Genomic DNA, 21,818 nt, shown 5'->3' on the forward strand with positions numbered 1-21,818 from the left:
GAGGGTTCAGCAGGGGAATATTCAGAGATGTGCTGATCGGAATGGAAACTGCCGCGCGGGATTAGCCGAGCGGTCTGTGGCGCTGCAGTCATGAACTGTGCAGCTGGTCCCGGCGGAGGTTCCAGTCCTCCCTCGGGCATGGGTGTGTGTGTTTGACCTTAGGATATTTTAGGTTAAGTAATGTGTAAGCTTAGGCACCTTAGCAGTTAAGTCCCATAAGATTTCACACACATTTGAATCGCAGCGTAACAAGCAAGGCAGCCAGCATACCCACGGACATGCTTCGTTCTGTGCAGCAGAACTCAATCTTGCGCTTTCTGACTCTTATGGACGGTCATGGGTGCCATATTGCCCCCCGTTTGGATCATTAATGGTACTGCTGTGTAGTGAAAGGATGTACCATAGTAATTGATTCTGTATTATTTCTCCTACCCCACGTTCTTGACGTTAATGCTACCAAGTTTGGTCCTCGTACGGTTAAAACGTTATAAATAGAGAAATTTTAATTATAACCACCCCGTACGTGAAGGAACCCCCTAAGATAGTGTTCGAGATGAACAACATTTACCTGTGAATGTGTCCATGTATCATTGACTGTCATAGAAGAAATTCGAATGCAAACTGATGTCTAACCAGTATAAATGTAACTAATGGTATGCATTCGTGGGGATATTCTCTGCCTCGTGATGACTTGGTGTTGTGTGATGTCCTTAGGTTAGTTAGGTTTAAGTAGTTCTAAGTTCTAGGGGACTGATGACCATAGATGTTAAGTCCCATAGTGCTCTGAGCCATATGAACCATATGCATTCATGTAACTCTAGGTCATGTGATAAGTTATCAGTAATACCAAAAGTGACAAAAATGTGAAAAAAGCATGTGAACTGTTGATGTCCCGCAGACCATCAATCACAAGGCCAGACTTACAAAGACATGGTGTACATATTCGTTGGTACCAGAGACCACATAATCGAATTCTCAGTGCTCGGCCGTTAACCAGATATTGCGTACGAATTTTCAAAGTAATGTCAGTACGTTCCATTACAGTGGTACACGCTGGGGTGGTTCCGCCTTCGAGGACAGAGAGTGACGGCTGTGCCGCTGGTTTCCCCGCAGGAGTGCCGGTGCCGTTCGAGCTGACGCCGATCCTGAGCGTGCTGCTGAGCGTGGCGACGGTGCTGCTGCTGGCGGTGGCGGGCATCGTGGGCTCGCAGCGCGTCCGCTCCAGCAAGCAGCGGCAGCAGGACGCGGCCGCCGCCGCCGCCGCGCGCCAGGCGCTCGACGCCGCCCAGGGCGCCATCAAGGCCGGCCCCGACGTCGAGGACCCCAACCCCGACCTCATCCCGCCCACCAGAGGTAAACTGCGAGTCCTCCATACAGTGCTGCACAGCTTCGGTAACAGTCATTCCATGCACTGAAGGAAAAATCTCGTAATCCCAAAAAATAATCAGTGTAGAGTAAAAAAAAATTCCGCAGTACTTTTGTCTAGATAACATATTTAATTGAACAGTATTGGAAGATCACAAATTACTGTAAGCGTAGGATAAAGCATTGCAAATACATGATGTTGGTACGTTAATAGCCAGCATTCAAATGTGCATAGATTGTGTTGTACAGGTGCAGGAGTTAAATGCCTGTTACATTTGGTGCATCAATACAGAGATAGGTAATGCGTGTTGTGATGACGTTGGAATCGTCATCCGACGATGCTGTACCATATATTCTCGACTGGAGACCGGTCTGGCGACCGAGCGAGGCCACACATCATGTCGACACTCTGTAGAGCATAGTGGGGTTACAACAGCGATATGTGAGCGAGTGTTATCCTCTTGGAAAACACCCACTGGATTGCTGTTCATGAATGGCAGTACAACAGGCCGAATCGTCAGACTGACGTACACTTTTGAAGTCAAGCTGTACGGGCTAACCACGAGAGTGGTCCTGCTGTCGTCAAAAATCGAATCCCACACCATTACTCCCAGTAGTAGGTCTACTTTGTCTAGCACACAGACAGGTTGGATTTAAGTCCTCAACTGGGCCCCTTCTAACCCAGATACGGGAAACACTGACACCAAGGAAGATCCAGCTTTCATGAGAAAACACAACAGACCTGAAACATGCGCTCCACACCATTGAATTTGGAAGTGACGGTGGCTTGGGGTCAGCACAATGCACGCTACACGCTGTCTCACTCGGAGCTATTCTTAAAGTAACCGATGTGTAATAGTTCGGTGTGTCGCTGTGAGACCGACTGCTGCTCAAATTGCTCCTGCAATTATAGTACATGCGCCAGAGTCTACGCTGACGCTGAACACAGTGGTATTCCTTTTCGGTAGTGCAAGCTGGCCGTCCAGAGACCGATTTTCTTCCGACTACACACACTCACGACAACCACTGCTAGTAATCATGTACAGTGGCAACGTTCCTGCCAAATCTTTTTGCAAAATCGCAGAAGGTACATCCAGCTTCTCGCAGTTGTATTACACGACTCATTTAAACTCAGTGAGGTATTAATAATAGCGTTTTTTTCGTCTTACGGGTATCCTTGGTTAATATAAACTCCACACATCCTGTCTAAAAAGAAAAAAAATCCATCCTCATGGTGACGCTACTAGGGCCACTCTTAGGCAACTGGCACGAAATTTAAGAAGACGCAATCTTTCAGATGTACGAACACGCTTATCAACATACAACTTTTTCTAGATACTGAGATTTTTTGCCGGAAGTGTGTAATCGCAGAATGTACAAAACTACATATAAAAATGTGTGGAGTTAGTAATGCAGATAAAAACGTTCTCTTTTTCTATCAGACACAAATGTCACAAGTCCACCGTTTCCTCACTAAGGGTACTTGACATGTTAGACTCTAGACTGCCAACTTCCACAGTTATTTCAATTGCTTCATATGCAACACATTAACACTGGAAACTGATATGCGACATAACAATATATTGCTGCTATGAAGGGTAATTTTTCTTAACTACAACCAATAACTACAACCCAATGGACTCCACAACTCATTTCCTGGGTGTCCAGCGTATTGGCTGCGAAATTCTGCTGTCAGGCATGGTGCAAAGCACTGACCCTTCCCAGAAGTGACTGAAATTATTTCATGCCACGCCCAGGTTGTGAGTCGCCTAGGCCTCAACATGACAACAAATGTGGCCTGGTCTTAACAAAATAGGGCAGATTTGCCAGTAATACCCTCTGCGTAGACCTAGCGGTATATGTCTTTGACTACTACCTACACCGGAAACGACACTATGCCACTGGTGTCATGTGGGTCAGCCAGCCTCTAGCTGTGTCTCCGCCACCTGCTGCCCTATGGGCTGCTACTAGATGTGCTACTGCCAGTGTCTGTCATGATTCAGTCACCTTGTCATCAATCGGCCCCTTGGCTTCTCCAATGTGCCCTCGATCCATTATTCCCGCTCACACCTTACTTCCTGCCTGAGGAGGAGGCTGTCCAAAGCATATGCGCCTGGCTGCCGGAGGAAAGGCAGCTGCATGGATGCGCCAAAACACGGCCGAGTACCTGCCCGGAATTCTCGCGCCGACTACCGTGAAACGTGCCGCCTTGCGTTCCGCTGAAGCGGTCTCTGCATCCTGGGTTCGTAGCTCGCCATCGAGGGGCCTCCAGCTGCTACTCTAGAAGTTCTTACTACATAGAGTATGATTTTAGTACCAATGCCTATATATTTCAGAACCACTGAGAAACTGTCGCTTCGCAACGAACGCCCTACTCACTATCCTTAATCGTAAACTGGAATTTAACATTAATAAAGGACAATGGACTGTAACCAAACAATACTTTAATAATTTTTATGTTGTGTTTACATGAAACCTTCTACTGAGGACTACAGGTTTATTGTCTTTGATTACAATGTAAACGAGTTAGCTGATATGCATTTTATTTGTTGGGCAGGCACGATGCAACAATCTAACGGCAAGGTGGCTACATGTAGAACGATTTTCGGGAAAAGTGTTATCAAATAATTTCACATTTCGAAGAGCTGATTGTCATTTTCCTGAAATGGGGCCCGTAGTTCACCGTTTCTCAATATTTTATATATACTGAAGAGCCAAGGAAACGGGTACGCCTTCCTAATATCTTGTAGAGACCCGCCAGCGTGCAGAAATGCCTCAACATGACGTGGGAAAGGACTCGAATAATGTCTGAAGTAGTGCTAGAGGGAATTGACACCACAAATCTTTCAGGGATGTCCGCAAATCATTAGGAGTACGAGAGGGCGGAGACCTCTTCTGAAGAACACGTTGCACGATATGCAGATATGCTCAAAAGTGTTCATGTCTTGGGAGATTGGTAGCCAGCGGAGGTGTTTTAACTGAGAACAATAATTCTGGGCCCACTCTGTAGCAGTTCTGGACATATGGGTGTCACATTGTCCTGCTGGAATTGCAAAGTCAGTTGGAATGCACAATGAACATGCATAGATGCAGCTGATCAGACAGGATGCTTACGTACGTGTCACCTGCCGGAGGGATATCTAGACTTATCAGGGGTCCCATACCAATCCAACTGCACACACTCCACACCTCCGCCAGCTTGATTAAACCTCCGATGACAAGTAGGGCCCACAGACACAACCTGTACACGTTCATTTGCTCGATATATCTTGAAACGAGACTCGTCCGACCAGACAATATATTTCCATACATCAACAGTAGAATGTCGGTGTGGACGGGCCCAGGCGAGGACTGAAGCTTTGTTTCGTGCACTCATGAAGCGTACACGAGTGGGCCTTCGGCTCCGAAAGCCCATATCGATGATGTACAGTGAATAGTTCTGACGCTGACACTTGTTAATGGCATTGAAATCTCAGCTATTAGCGGAAGCGTTACACTTCTGTCACTTTGAACGATTCTCTTCAGTTGTCGTCGGTCCTGTTCTTGCAGGATCTATTTCCGGAAGCAGCGAGCTCGGGGATTTGATGTTTTACCAGATTCCTAATATTCACCTTACTTTCGTGAAATGCTCATACGGAAAAGTCCCCCTTCAGAGCTGCCTCTGAAATGCTGTGACCGTTTACTTGTGCGTCCACTATAACACCAATCACTTAAATCTTGGTAATCTGCCATTGTAGCGGCAGTAACCGATCTAACAACTGCGCAAATCACTTGCTGTGCTATATAGGCCTTGCCACCCGCAGCGCCGTGTTCTGCCTCTTTACAAATCTTTGTATTTGAATACGCATGCATGTACCAGGTTCTTTAACAGTTCAGTGTATATGTACATGCCTATGCTATTTCGAAATACTGCTACAATACATAGATGAAACCAGATTAAATGGGCGTATATTGCTCTCTGTCTTAGAGGTAGCACGCGGTAAGTTGACGTACTTTGCTCTACAAACCAGACTCAGTGCAGTCAATAATAATCAGTAAATTTATTTTTAATTTAGTGGTCAAAATTTAGATATTGTATGCACTGTGCAGTACTGCTGACAGCTTTATGTAAGTGCATTATACTAGTATAAATGTTCATTTTAAGTTTGTTTTTATGAAGTCAGAATGTATTTCGCTTTGGTCTCCTTTCTCTGAATTACTAAGTCTTTGAATTCATAATTTTTTTTGTCAATAAGCTAGCGTCCATCATTTAGCGTTATCATGCTTCCCTTTTATTATCTCTAGCTTCGCATCAATCATATTCGGCTACAAGAAGGCCTATTTAGAACGGTTGGAAAGGCAGCTCTGGCAAGATGGCGTAATGTGATGTGAGGTACAGGTGACAGATGGTTTGTTCGGTACGGGTATTGTGAGAAAGACCGCCTAAATTGTGGTGCTCCGCTATTGGCTGCTGCGTTTCGAAGTTGCGCGCCAAAATGACAATGTTCTGTTATCCAAAACTTGGATAAAATAAGCAGCTTATTTATTTGCATTTCAGATTAAAGCAACTCTCAATAGGGTACCATCATTTCATTATTTCACTAGTATTAATAAATAGCAGGATAAAAAAGACTGTTAAACAGAAGGACAGTTTGGTTGTCTTAGGTTCGTGCGTAACTAGGACGGCGGGTGAAGTGGTTCGGCTGTAAGATCAGAGCTGTTTCCTGTGTTCCCTCCTACGATAGTGGTGCCACCTGCCGTCTGTCAGTGGTCATTTAAAAAAAATTATTCTTCAATATATATGATACATGAACAACTCACCACCTGAAACAATTAGTGGGTCTTAATTGATACAATTCAAGTGTTATTACTACAGCTTATTCTATGGTTAGTTCTTCTGCTCACACTATGGTCTTTACTATTGAGTCTAGATTCCGTTAGCCTGTTACTGCTTATGGTAATCTACTTCTTACTGCAGCGTTACAGGTGTGCCAGCGTTGTATAAACCTGCGTTGTTGGCCATGTTCACCGAGCTAAGCCCGGTGAACATGCCTTTGGCACCGGGCTGGCCCGGAGTTGTTGATCGCTGCAGTACTATACTAGTGTTGCTATCCTAGTTTATCCTAATCTAACCTAATATATAACCTAATGTCGGATTCGGTGAGTGTCTGAATCGGTAAGAAAGGCGCACTCTCCCCCTAATCCCAGACGTGGCACTAATACACCACATGTTGTGGGGTGCCTGGTGTGGCCCCACAGTCACACGCTGGTATAGCCCGTTACCCGAACCGGCATAGGTATGCAGGGTAGGGTCCGTGACCCGTAAGAAAGTGCGGCAGTCCTCTTGAAGGCTTCAAATATTTTAATTGCACTCACACGCTGCTATTGGGCTGTAATTCATGTGTTCTGCGACCGGTTTCTTCATTGTCCCACTGTTCTTGCCAAAGCTCTTACCCCCTGCGTTTGATTTCCATTTTGTTTCCCACGTGAATCCCCATTAGTTCGATTATCTTGTCTCTGTTTCTCTTTTTGACCCAGTACCATGTCGCTTGTTCTCTGATCTTTATATCGAGCGGATTGGTCATTGCACGTTGACGTCGAAAGTAGGCGGTGGTCAGGTTAACGTGACTGACCGTGTATTGTAAAGGGACGAGTAAAAGACGTTGCTGTCGCCAGTGGCTAACAGCCGAAATATGCTGCTTTATGGAGGGGAATGGAAGTCCTTCAATAAATTTGTAACGGTGATACCCGACATGCATAAACATTGAAAAACCTATTTCATCAACACGTCAGTAGTGTAGTACGTTTGGGGACTTCTCTCGGGTGCCAAGAGTGGGTGTTAACGAGCGGCGTGCCCGGCAGGTGTGGTCGCAGCCGGCGCCACCCCGCAGGACTCCCCTGGGAACGACGCGGCGCCGAGACACCCGCAGTTGGTACCGGGCGTCGCTGGCGCTGACCGCAACAACACCGGGCCCTTCTACCAGGCGCCCAGGCTCTGGACGCTGCGCCAGACGGTACGTACCTCTTACATGCACATCATTTCTTGCTGTACTCCCCTAAATGCCTCGAAGAGGGTTCTTCAAACCACCTTTACTGTTTCTCTACCGTCCCATTCTCTAAAATCGCACGGAAAAAAATGAACACTTTAATCTTTCTGTCTGACCGTTGATTTTTTCTTCTATTATTACGAAGATTATTTCGCCCTTTGTACCACGGTGACTGTGAACTTCGAGGTCGTCCTTAAAAGTAATACACCCGGATTTTTCATGTGAAACATCGTAAACCAGGGCCAACCACGGCGTGCCAGACTTCACATCGGCTAGTTATGTGGGACGCTTGCGGTAACAAACTCGAAATCTCTCGGCTTCGCTCGCTCTTCACCGGAAGTGCTCGGTACAGAGCGACATTTCGTTGAGTATTGCGGTGTGACACTTTTCGGTGGTTCCACCTCCCTTCAGTTCGACAGAATCGTGGTGTCAGCGCTGTTTGTGTCAGACGCTCTAGAAGAGCGTAGCGTTTCTAAAGATTGGAAAAGGGCACAGGTCATCCCCGTTTTCAAGAAGGGACGTCGAACACATGTGCAGAGGTGTAGACCTACATCTCTAATGTCGATCAGTTGTACAATTTTGGTACACGTATTATGTTCGAGTATAATAACTTTTCTGGAGACTAGAAATCTACTCAGTAGGAATCAGCATGGGTTTCGGAAAAGACGGTCGTGTGAAACCGAGCTAGCGCTATTAGTCCACGAGACTCGGAGGGCCACAGGCACGAGTTCTCAGGTAGATGCCGTGTTTCTTGAGTTCCGCAAGGGGTTCGATTCAGTTCCCCACAGTCGTTTAATGAACAAAGTAAGAGCATATGGATTACCAGACCAATTGTGTGATTGGATTGAAGAGTTCCTAGATAACAGAAGGCCGCATTTCATTCTTAATGGAGAGAAGCCTTCCGAAGTAAGAGTGATTTCAGGTGAGCCGCAGGGGAGTGTCGTAGGACCGTTGCTATTCACAATATACATAATTGACCTTGTGGATAACATCTGAAGTTCACTGAGGATTTTTGCGGATGATGCTGTAGTATATCGAGAGGTTTTAACAATGGAAAATTGTACTAAAATGCAGGATGATCCGCAACAAATTGACGCATGGTGCAGGGAATGGCAATTGAATCTCAATGTAGACAAGTGTAATGTGCTGCGAATACATAGAAAGAAAGATCCTTTATCATTTAGCTACAATATAGCAGATCAGCAACTCGAAGCAGTTAATTCCACAAATTATCTACGAGTTGGCATTAGGAGTGATTTAAAATGGAATGACCACACAAAATTAATCGTCGGTAAAGTAGATGCCAGACTGAGATCCATTGGAAGAATTCTAAGGAAATGCGGTCCGGAAACCAACGAAGTACCTTACAGTACACTTCTTCGACCGCTGCTCCAATACTGCTCACTAGTGCAGGCTCCATACCAGATAGGGTTGACAGAAGAGATAGAGGAGATCCAACGGAGAGCAGCGCACTTCATTACAGGATCATTTAGTAATCGTGAAAGCGTTACGGAGATGATAGATAAACTCCAGTGGAAGACTCTGCAGGAGAGACGCTCGGTAGCTTGGTACGGGCTTTTGTTGAAGTTTCGAGAACATACCTCCATCGAGGAGTCAAGCAGTATATTGCTCCCTCCTTCGTATATCTAGCGAAGAGACCATGAGGATAACATGAGAGAGATTAAATCCCACACAGGCGCATACCAAAAATCTTTCTTTCCACGAACAATACAAGACTGGAATAGAAGAGAGAACCGATAGAGGTACTCAAGGTACCCTCCGCCACACACCGCCAGGTGGCTTGCCGAGTAGGGATCTAGATGTAGAATGAAAGACTTTCACGAGTCTATTGACCAGTCATCGCAAGCCTGTAGAACATAATGAGAGAATAGAGGGATGAGAATTCTCGATATACAATGAGGTGGCAAATGTCATGGGATACTTCCTAATATCGTGTCAGACCTCGGATTCCCCAGCGTTGTTCAGCAAATCGATGTGACACGGACTCAACAATTCGTCGTAGATGCCCTGCAGGAATACTGAGCCACGCTGCCTTAATAGCTGTCCACATTTGCGAAAGTCTTGCCGGTGCAGCAATTTATGCATGAACTGACCACTCGATTAAGTTCCATGAATTTTCGATGGGATTCATTTCGGCAACAAGTGACCAAATCATTAACTGGAATTGTCCACCAGAATGTTGTTCAAACGAATCGCGAACAATAGTGGTGCGCTGAAATGGCGCATTGTCGTCGACAAAAATTCCAACGCTTTTTGGGACTGTGATGTCCATGACCGGTAGCAAATGGTCTGCAAGTAACCGAACATAATCATTTCTAGTCAATGACTGACTGACTCGAACAAGAAGACCCAGTCCACTCTATGTAAATACAGGGCATGCCATTACGGAGCCACCATAGCTTGCACAGTGCCTTGTTTCCATGACTTCGTGGGATCTGCGCCACACTCTAACACTACCATCAGCTCTTAATATCTGAAACTGGGACACACCTGACCAGGTCACGGCTATCCAGTCGTATACGATTCAATTGATATGGTCACGAGCCCAAGAGAGGCGGTGTTGGCGTTGTGCTGCTAGCAAAGGCACTCCCCTGTGTCTTCTACTGCCATAGCCCATTAAAGCCATATGTCACCACACTGTGCTAACGGATACGTTAGTCGTTAAGTCCCACACTGATTTATGCAGTTATTTCACGCAGTGTTTACTTGTCTGTTAGGGCTGACAACTCCGCACACATGCCGCTGTTGTCGGTCGTTAATTGAAAGCAGTCGGCTACTGCGTTGTCCGTGGTCTGACTTAAGGCCTGTAGTTTTCTGTTCTCGGCACAGTCTTGACACTGTGTCTCTCTAAATATTGAATTTCCTGGCTATTTCGGAAATGTACTGTTCCTTATGTCTTCGTTCAGAGACGGATACTTAACGTCGTACGACCTGTGATCGTGAACATCGGCGAACTGTGGATTGTGCGGTGCTTATCCAGTAGGGCACTCTATCGCCCTTCAGACTTGTAAGTGGTGGACGCACATGATAATGGAAATCATGTCGGACAACGTTTCACATTTATTTGATGAGTACAAATGACAGCTCCACCAATGCACTGCCCTTTTACACTTTGTGTATGTGGTGCTAACACATTCTGTGCATGTGGATATTTCTATCCCATGACTTTCGTCACCTCATTGTATTATGCAGTCGCATGAGCGACGGGTACTGTAAATTTTCTATGAATGAAATAACAATTCCACTCGGAGAGAATTTGAATATTTAGTTGATTATGAAAGAGCAAAAATTTACTGTACTCTGAGGGGATTTGTTGTTGTGTGTATAAAAAAACATTCTGTACAAAATTTGCAGGCATGGAACTCTTGAAGAAATTGGTGGTATGATTAGCATAATTTCTGAGCTCGCTTGCATTATTCCACCGTTACTTGCAAACAGTTTCCTATGGGACCAGACGAATCGCACGCTGGTTAAATGTGTTCACATAAAGAACATTTTCAAACCTTTGCGTAATTATATCACTGACGTTCGTTTCTGGCAATTGTTGTTGTTGTGTTCTTCAGTCCTGAGACTGATTTGATGCAGCTCTCCAAGCTACTCTATTCCGTGCAAGCTTCTTCTTCTCCCAGTACCTACTGCAACCCACATCCCTCTGAATGTGCTTACAAGGGAACCTCCACATCGCAGCCTCCTCAGATTTAGTTATAAGTTAGCACAGTGGATAGGCCTTGAAAAACTGAACACAGATCAATCGAGAAAACAGGAAGCAGTTGTGAGGAACTATGAAAAAAGTAAGGAAAATATACTAACTGAGTAGTCCATGTGCAAGATAGGCAACATCAAGGACAATGTATGATCAAGAGCGCCGTGGTCCCGTGGTTACCGTGAGCAGCTGCGGAACGAGAGGTCTTTGGTTCAATTCTTCTCTGGAGTGAAAAGTTTATTTTAATTATTTTCGCCAAGTTAGGATCTGTTCGTTCGTTCATTGACGTCTCTGCTCACTGTAATAAGTTTAGTGTATGTGTTTTGCAACCGCACCGCAAAACCGTACGATTAGTAGACGGAAGGACGTCCCTCTCCAATGGGAACCGAAAACATTTGATCGCAAGGCCCTAGATCAACCGATTCCTCCACAGGAATATGTTGTCGACCCACCTAACTTGTGCACTTGGCGAATGGGTAAAAAGATTCTTCTAACTTGCGCAATTTAGGTTTTCTTGTGGATGTGATAATCACTCCCAAAAAAAGTGATGACGGATAGATAATAATTGTCTAAAAATAAAAAATTAAACCCTTTCACTCGAGGGAATACCTGAACCAAGGACCCCTCATTCCGCAGCTGCTCACGCAAACCACGGGACCACGGCGCTCCAGAGCTCAGAATATATTTGATGTTGCCTATCTTCCGCATGGACTACTCAGTTTGTATATTTTGCTTATTTTTTTCATAGTTCCACACAACTTCTTCCTGTTTTCTCGATTGATATGTGTTCAGATTTTCAGGGTCTATCCACTGTGCCAACTTATAACTAAATCTGAGGGGGTTGCGATGGGGAGGTTCCCTTGTTGGTTTATTCATCTCCTGGTCTCCCTCTACAATTTTTACCCTCCACGCTGCCCTCCAATACCAAACTGGTGATCCCTTGATGCCTCAGAACATCTCCTACCAACCGATCCCTTTTTCTAGTCAAGTTGTGCCACAAACTTCTCTCCTCCCCAATCCTATTCAATACTTCCTCATTAGTCATGTGTTCTACCCATTTAATCCCCAGCATTCTTCTGTAGCACCACATTTTAAAAGCTTCTATTGTCTTCTGGCGAAACTATTTATCGTCCATGTTTCACTTCTATACATGGCTACACTCCATATAAATACTTTCAGGAATGGCTTCCTGACGCTTAAACCTATACTCGATGTTAACAAATTTCTCTTCTTCAGAAGTGCTTTCCTTGCCATTGCCAGTCTACATTTTATATCCTCTCTACTTCGACCATCATCAATTATTTTGCTCCCCAAATAGCAAAACTCCTTTACTACTTTAAGTGTCTCATTTCCTAATCTAATCCCCTCAGCATCACCCTACTTAATTCGACTACATTCCATTATACTCGTTTTGCTTTTGTTGTTGTTCATCTTATATCCTCCTTTCAAGACACTGTCCATTCCATTCAGCTTCTCTTCCAAGTCCTTTGTTGTCTCTTACAGAGTTACAATGTCATCGGCGAACTTCAAAGTTTTTGTTTCTTGTCAATGGATTTTATTGTCTACTCCGAGTTTTTGTTTTGTTTCCTTCACTGCTGGCTCAATATAGAGATTGAGTAACGTCGGTGAGAGGCTACAACCCTGTCTCATTCCCATACCAACCACTGCTTCCCTTTGATGTCCCTCGACTCTGTTTCTGTAAAAATTGTAAATAGCTTTTCGCTCCCTGTATGTCACCCCTGCCACCTTCAGAATTTGAAAGAGAGTATTCCAGTCAATATTGTCAAAAGCTTTCTCCAAGTCTACGAATGCTACAGACGTAGGTTTGTTTTTCCTTAATCTAGCTTCTAAGATAAATCGTAGGTTCAGTATTGCCTCAAGTCTTCCAATATTTCTACGGAATCCAAACTGATCTTCCCCGAGGTTAGCTTCTACTAGTTTTTCCATTTGTCTGTATAGAATTCGCGTTAGTATTTTGCATCCGTGACTCATTAAACTGATATTTCGGTAATTTTCACATCTGTCTCTAGTAAATACTATAAGTTCCAACATTATGATATTCCTGCTGGAAAAGGAGAACCTCTTATTGAATGAATCCGGATTAACGCGAAACCATTTGTGTAAAACAAAAGTTGTCTTGTACATACACGGTGTCTTTCATACAGTTTGTGCAGATGAACAGCTGGCTTTTGCCTTTCTAGTATTCCGATAGGTCTTAACACTGTATGACATCGTCGACTAACAACACTGGTTTGACCTATTTTAATGTCTTTATTGACATACGATTGGCTCAATATATTCCTGACAAATAGTACACATTACGTGGACTAGACGGTTAATGTAGAACAAGTAAACGGATGTGCCTCAAGGAAACGTATTAGAGTCTCTTACTTTCTTAACATCATTAACTACGAGGGCGCCCCGGGTTCCCGGGTTCGACTCCCGGCGGGGTCAGGGATTTTCTCTGCCTCGTGATGACTGGGTGTTGTGTGATGTCCTTAGGTTAAATAGGTTTAAGTAGTTCTAAGTTCTAGGGGACTGATGACCATAAATGTTAAGTCCCATAGTGCTCAGAGCCATTTGAACCATTTTTTGAACAACGAGGGCATGCTGAGATGTAATGTCTCCACAGTTTTTACAGAAAAACTATTAAATCTTTTTAAGTTAAGAAAAAGTTATGAAAGTGTGATTCAAACAGTTTATGCAGTGTGTTTCAAACAGTATATGCAGATGAACAACTGGCTTTTGCCTTTCTAGTATTCCAGTAGGATTTCACACTGTATGACATCGTCGACTAAGAAATAAGATTTGAATTTTTTTTATGTTTTTATTGATATACGATTGGCTCTATATATTTGTGTCAAATAGTACACAATATCTGCACTAGACGTTTCATGTAGAAAAGTAAACGGATGTGCCTCAAGGAAACGTATTAGTGTCACTTACTTTCTTAACATCATTAACTACGAGGGCATGCTGAAATGTAGGATCTCTATAGTTTTTACGTAAAAACTATTAAAACTTTTTAATTAAAGAAAAAGGTATTAAAAGTCTAAATCTATATTCTTCATGTATACATATTCATTTTTCAACATGCTAAAGCTGCCGTCAACCACATTTCTGCCAACGAGAAACCAGTTTGTTGATTCCCTCAGTCTTGATTTAGAATGTTTGACCTCGTTGACGGAATCAGAACCCCGCTTCTGCTTGCACCGTTCTTTCACTTTACAGGTAAAGTATACAGAGGTGTTCTTTAGGACCTGCAAACACATGAATAATCGGTTGGGGCTGAGTGGGGACCATGTGAAGTATAATCGATGACAGTTGAGCTCAAAGCGTCGGATTCTTGCTGGTGCTGGAACACTCCGATGTGGTGTGGCATTGTCATGCATAAGAAGAGGGTGCTTCATGTATTAACCGACTCTTCGAATACGAAACTTGATTACAGCATATGGTTTCTCACGTAACGACATGGTTACTTTAAACACATGTATATGTTTCACGCTACAATTCGAAGTCTTCGAGCGCACCGGTTCCCATCCTCGTTTTTTATTACCCAGTGTGGGTAAAATGAAATTTTCTGAGGCATAAGACCTCAATGATTCGGTTCTCTTTCAGTCACTAAACTAAATTATTTTCGGAAGATGATTGCTATCATCACACTTTTGTAATACTCTAGTATTGTTTGTATAAAGTTATCAATAATTACTTTTTCTCAGTTACTAGCATTAATACGGTGTAGGTTACAGGTTCCTCACATGGTACACCCACTACACATATGCGTTATACTTTGCCCTGTACATTGCTGCTGATGAAAGTTAAACATTTTCGTAACTAATGCTAAATATGCCAAGAAAATGTCCTCTCCACGTTGCAGATACTACCAGAAGTCGTCCAGAATGTGCTTGGTTATTCGCTTGGAAACAGATAAATGAAGTAACTGACAGCACGACACAGGAGTAACTAAATAATGATGCACACAGTATTATTATTATCATCACTATTATTATTATTAGACTGGTTAGACACAAAGCATTGATCGCCTGAAGTCGTCCAGTGTGTGCCAGTTCAGAAGTAAGAGGTCCCAACAATCAAGTGATTCTAAACTAGTAAGTATGGTACACAATCTGAACTTGTTTGATTTTAAATGGGGTTGTAGAGTGCTGGTCAAGCAAGTCCAGTAATGAAGAGAAGTAATGTGGGGGAAGTATGATTTCTGCCAAGTGTCTACGCTCACGATGGGTAGTTAGCTTTCTTATCTGAGAAGGAGTTGTGGCTAGCAATTGCGATATACTGTAAATTGCTTCATCGTTCTTTCTAACACGCACACACACACACACACACACACACACACACACACACACACACACACACACACACACAGAGAGAGTCGTTGACTCTCACACACTAAATATCATATGTCTTTCACATCTTTCATCACTTTAAAAATAAAAGATTTCGAAGAAAAGTCTTTTGCTCTACTTTTTAGTTAGATTCTAAAATTGGTCACAGTGCAAAGGAAGGGAGCAGTAGATGTCATGGTGAGAGGGGGGAGGGCGGGGGAACGGGCTTAAGTCTGATTGTACTCAGGTGGAATAAGAAATGTTGGTAACCACTGTTCTGGAGGCAGATGGCTGCAAATATGAGTATATAGACATGAAGAACAAGATTCGTTTGTTTTATTTAAAAAGTTAAAAGAGTTCTAACATAATTTTTTGCTGACCATACTTTCCGGAAATCCCTCGTATTTTGTCCTTCAGAGGAGAAAGTCAATCAATACCAACGCAACGAAAAATTCCTCTTTTCTAATCATTGCCATCCCAAATTAGTTATCTTACCCGCGTCACTCTCTTTACCACACCTGTTACATCTTCCAATGGTTGTGCAAATAAGGCAGTCTTTGCTTTCCCTTCCCACAAAATTTATCTGTGTGATCGTTCCAGTTTAAGCTATTCCCAAATTTAATTCCTGATTATTTAGTTGAACTGACGGCCTTTAAGTTTGTCTGATACATCGTGTAATCGAAATGTAACGGATTTCTTTTCGTACTCAAGTGGATGAAGTCATACTTTTCTTATTCAGAGACACAATTACCATTTTTCACACGTGATAGTTATCGTGTCTAAATCATATCGCAGCTGTCTTGATCTTCTGACTTTACTAGACAGTAAATGGCAGCATCATCTGCAAACAGTATAAGAGGGCTGCTCAGACTGTCTGCTAAATTTTTAAGATATATTAACTTTTTTAATTGGAAATCGGAAATTTGTTGTAAGTTCCTATGGGACCGAACTGCTGAGGTCATCGGTCCCTAGGGTTACACACTATTTAATCTAACTTCAACTAACTTACGCTGAGGACAACAAGCACAGCCATGCCCAAGGGAGCACTCGTACCTCCCCGATGGTGGAGCCCTGTGAAACCTGGCAAGGCCCACTGGACAACGCGGCTACCCAGTGCGGCTAACACAGATTAATAACACCAGAGGAGCTAGAAAAATTCCTTATGAGGTGCTATATATCACCTCTGTGTTACTCGATGACATACTAACAAGCAGAATTGCAGAATCGGCATTTATTTCTTTATTTACACATGCCAGAAGAATGGATCAAATGGCTCTGAGCACTATGGGACTTAACATCTGAGGTCATCAGTCCCCAGAGTTTACAAGAATTTGCAACTACTTAAACCTAACTAACCTAAGCCCCCCAAGGGGTCCACAACTCTTTTGTGGATACATGCGTACCGAGCACGGGACCCCGAGTTAATGTGGCACTCCTTCCTTTTCAAACTGCATACCTTCCTTTTCCGCATCCTTCCCTATCCCCCATCTTCGCCCCCTCTCCCCTCACCTCTGGCTCTTTCCTTCCCTTTCTTCCCATCTGGGAGTATGGTCTGTGCCTATGTCCGGAGACGGACGCTCGAAACTGTCACACATTCTTCACCTTCTCTGCTAGCATGTCTTCATCCATCCTTTGTCCTTCTCTTTTCCTTACCTCTTCTCTTTACCCTTTTCTCCACTGCGGCATTTGAGACCTCTCTTCTTTCCTTTCCCTTTCTTTGTTTTTTCCTTTCTCTTTCTTCCTCCCTGTGCGTGTCTGAAGGCCGACCCACACATTTTCGTGCATAGCCGGTGACGGGGTAACGTGTAATTCCCCACCCCGGGTAGACAGGTAGGACATGTACGTACCCCCTGGTAATGGCCAGGCCCAGGGAGAGGTGATTACCCGAGCTGATACCTTCCGAAAGTGCCGATTGGTCCCTCCGTCCGTTTGTCGGGAGGTGTGTCCTGAGGTGTGAACAATCACCTTAGGCCGGAGTGCCCTCAGAGAGGACCCCCACAAGGGAGGAGCGCGCCATCGGAGAGGCCGGTAATCATGGGGGATTCTTCCGCAATGGTTTCCTCATCTTCCACTTTGTCTACACACAAGCGTAAGTTCATTGAGTCTCAGCCACAGACAGTTCTTTCATCGTTGCCACAGTTCCTTGCTGTTTCTCCATCTGACGAAGGTCACGAATTTTCCACAGTCAACCGTTTCATTATTCAAAAAGGTGTCGATGCAATTACAGGTCCTGTAAAGTCTTGTTCCAGATTAAGGAATGGCACCTTGTTGTTAGAAACAGTCAGTGCCCTCCAGGCACCAAAATTGCTGCGTACTTCACTTCTCCACAACTCACGTGGAGTCGTTTATACACGCTCCTTCGACGGATTGTCTGACGAGGAAATTCAGCACTACCTGTCTGACCATTCCGTGACAGCTGTTCATAGAGTTCTGAAAAGGGCTGACATGAACATCGTTCCAACCCATACTGTCTTCTTGACATTTGAGAGAGTTCAACTCCCATCGAAAATAAAAACAGGCTATGAGATAATTTCCATTCGACCCTACATCCCAAACCCTACACGTTGCTATCGGTGCCAGAGGTTCAATCACACCAGCGAGTCCTGTTCCAACCCAGCCAAATGTGTTCCGTGTGGCAAGGATGCCCATGAGGGTGCTCGTCCACCACCATCCCCTCGTTGCATCAACTGTATGGGTGACCACGCTGCTTCTTCTCGAGATTGCCCCATTTTTAAAGACGAAAAGCTCATTCAGGAAATCAGAGTGAAGGAAAAGGTGTCGACCTTTGCTGCTCGAAAATTATTCGCAAGTCGAAAGCCCACTGTGCCTCAGACAGGAAAATACAGCACTGTCCTTGCCTCTCCTCGGCCAAGAAATGAGGCGGCCACAAAGACTTGTGATTTCACGTTTAGTGACACGGTCGTTAGATCAGCCAGCGCAAAGATCCCCCGTTCAACCTCCCCACTTTCGCCAGCTCCATCTATGGCTCACCCTTCATCGTGTTCTGTTCAATCTCTAACCCCAAAGTCAGACAACCGGACTTCCAAAAAAGAGCATACTCGTGAAGAATTTTTGCGTACCCCAACTTCACAACCATCGGTTCCTCCTTCATCTAAACATCAAGGTTCCAGGAAAGCTAATAAGAAACCCAGTGCCTCTCCTTCTCCGCCACGGCATCTCTCATCTACAGCACGACCTGGCAGTAACCGCCCTCGGCCGTCTTCTGTGTCGCCAAGGGCTCTGCTGGCGGCCAATCAACCGGCCGATCGCTGGGGGCAGGAGCTGCTCTTGAACAACCTATGGATCAGGATCTTTTGCCTTCGGCTGAGTGCCGTTTTACGCTGTCGGTCGCTAGCTCTGAGCAGTCGTTGAGTTGACGGCAACCTTGGCCACATTCTTCAATTATCTGTCCACCCTATGTCCATTTTCCATTGGAATATGCGCGGCATTCGAGCCAATCGGGATGAATTGACGATCCTCCTCCCATCCTACTCGCCGGTCATCTTCTGTCTTCAGGAAACAAAGCTGCGTCCCCACGACCGCTTTGTCTTCCCCCATTTTCAGTCAGTCCGATTTGATCTCCCCTCTGAGGACTCATGAGTTTTCTTCATAATACCTTCCATTATCATCCAATTCCCTTAAACACATCCTTCCAAGCAGTCGCTGTCCGTCTTTCCCTTCCTGAATACTCCTTCTCTCTTTGTACTGTATACATTCCATCGTGCACATCAATGGCACGAGCTGATCTCCTTCATCTTCTCGGTAAGCATCCACCCTCCTATTTGCTGGTTGGGGACTTCAATGCCCACCACACGCTTTGGGGATCTCTACATCCATGTCTACGTGGCTCACTATTGCTAGATGTCTTCCACCAAGCGGATCTTGTTTGCCTCAACACTGGGGTTCCTACATTTTTGTCTGCCTGCACGACAACTTCCTCTCATTTGGACCTTTCGGTCGGTACTGTTCCGCTAGCTCGGCGTTTCGAATGGTTCGCCCTAGGTGATACACACTCGAGTGACCACTTTCCATGTTTCCTTCGATTGCATCCACAACTGCCATATATGCACCCGAGACGCTGGAAGTTTGCCCAAGCTAATTGGACACTTTTTTCGTCTCTAGCGACATTCGATGACCGTCACTTTCCTAGCGTCGACGATGAGGTCACTCATATTACAGAAGTTATTCTTACAGCTGCGGAACGTTCAATACCAAGCACCTCCGAATTGCCCCGGCGCCCCCCAGTTCCTTGGTGGAACGAGGCGTGCCGTGACGCAGTACGTGAGCGGCGACGTGCCTTTCACGTTTTCCGCCACCATCCTACTTTGGCCAGCTGTATCCGCAATAAGCAGTCCCGTGCGCGATGCCGTCGCGTCATCCGCGATAGCAAGAAGGCAAGCTGGAAATTCTTTACTAGCTCATTTAACACCTTCACTCCCTCCTCGGACGTTTGGAGTAGGGTTCGTCGGTTATCTGGCGCGCCTAGTTTCTCCCCGGTCTCTGGGCTCACTGTCGCGCATGATACGTTAGTGGACCCCGTCGCAATTTCTAACTCATTGGGTCAACACTTTGCTGAGATTTCGAGCTCTTCAAATGACCCGCCAACGTTTCTCCCGAAGAAACGTCCAGCGGAAGTGCAACCTCTTGTTTTCTCCTCTCGAAATCGCGAAAGATATAATACTCTACAATACTGTTTTCTCCATGCGGGAACTCCAACATGAACTCTCTTCTTCTCGCTCCTCCGCCCCAGGACTGGATGTTATCCACATCCAAATGTTGCTGCATTTATCAACCCATAGTCTCCTTCGCCTTTATAATCGAATTTGAACCAACAGTACTTTTCCCAGACACTGGCGGGAAGTTATCGCCGTTCCTGTTCCGAAACCTGGAAAGGACGAACATCTCCCCTCTAGCTATCGCCCCACTTCTCTCACCAGTAGTGTATGTTAGGTTTTGGAGCGTATGATTAATTGCCGTTTAGCTTGGTGGCTGGAGTCCCGCAGTCTTTTAACACCTGCCCAATGCGGTTTCCGAGAGCATCGTTCTGCAGTTGACCATGTTGCTGCTTTCTCCACTTATATCATGAACAATTTTCTCCGGAAACGCCAAACAGTAGCAATATTTTTTGATCTGGAGAGAGCATACGATACCTGTTGGAGTACAGGCATCCTTCACCAACTTATGGCAGAGTGCACATTTAGAGTGCGGGTGAACACCACTCTCTCCCGTACTTTCTCCCAAGAAAACGAGGTAGCCCAGGGCTCCGTGCTGAATGTTGTAGTGTTTGGCATTGCCATAAATCCAATTATGGACTGTCTCCCTCCCGATGTCTCAGGCTCCTTCTTTGTGGACGATTTTGCGATCTATTACAGCTCTCAACGGACCAGCCTTCTTGAACGACGTCTTCAAGGCTGTTTCGATCGCCTCCACTCTTGGAGCCTCGAAACAGGCTTCCGCTTTTCTCCCAGTAAGACCGTTTGTGTTAATTTTTGGCGTCGTGTGGAGTTCCTCCCACCCGCCTTACATCTAGGACCTGTCAACCTTCCGCTTTCGGACGTCGCTAAATTCTTGGGTGTTATGTTAGAAAACTGTGCTGGTCCTCCCACGTTTCCTATCTTTCTTCTCGCTGTCTGCGATCCCTCAACACCCTCCGCGTCCTGAATTGTACCTCCTGGGGAGCGGACCGAGTGGTCCTTCTCCGCCTCTATCGCGCCTTAATGTGCTCGAAATTGGACTATAGAAGCATAGTTTACTCCTCTGCTCGGCCGTCTATTCTTCGGTGGCTCAACTCTATCCCCCACCGTGGATTACGTTTAGTGTCTGAAGCTTTTTACACCAGCCCTGTGGAAAGCCTTTATGCTGAGACTGCTGAACCTACGCTGTCCAATCGGCGGGCAGTCCTACTGAGTCGTTATGCTAGCCATCTGTCTTCCATGCCTGCTAATCCGGCCCATGACATTTTTTTCGACGCCTCCTTGGATGTAGGGTATGCAGACCACCCTTCCTCCCTACTAGCACCGGGAGCCGCTTGTGTCAACTGCTCCATTCTCTTTCCTTCCGCTTTCCTGAAATCTTCTTGACAACTTGGGGTTATAGCACCGCCTTGGCTCCGTCCCCAGATCTCCCTGCTCCGTGACCTTTGTCAATTTCCCAAGGATGGTAACCCTTCACTTATTTATCGTCGGGCATTTACTGCTCTCTGTGCACAAATAAAGGAAGCCACGTTTATTTACACTGATGGCTCGAAAACATCGTTAGGTGTAGGGAGTGCCCATATTGTTGGCGACACCCCAAATCGATTTCGGCTTCCTGGCCAGTGTTCGGTTTATACTGCGGAGCTTTAGGCTGTTCTCCAGGCTG

General features: G+C 45.2%; 1 protein-coding gene across 1 annotated transcript in view; it reads left to right on the forward strand.

The window, feature by feature from the left end:
- LOC126267423 (nephrin-like) overlaps window positions 1-21,818 on the forward strand; it is a 1,327,372-nt gene that overhangs the window by 1,177,154 nt on the left and 128,400 nt on the right. The window contains exons 12-13 of the mRNA XM_049972675.1: window positions 1,114-1,353; window positions 7,207-7,358. Of these exons, the coding sequence (XP_049828632.1) occupies window positions 1,114-1,353; window positions 7,207-7,358 (392 nt within the window). The remainder of the gene's footprint in view (window positions 1-1,113; window positions 1,354-7,206; window positions 7,359-21,818) is intronic.

This window comes from Schistocerca gregaria, chromosome 4, assembly GCF_023897955.1.
Source record: "Schistocerca gregaria isolate iqSchGreg1 chromosome 4, iqSchGreg1.2, whole genome shotgun sequence".
In the NCBI taxonomy this organism is placed as follows: Eukaryota; Metazoa; Arthropoda; class Insecta; order Orthoptera; family Acrididae; genus Schistocerca; species Schistocerca gregaria.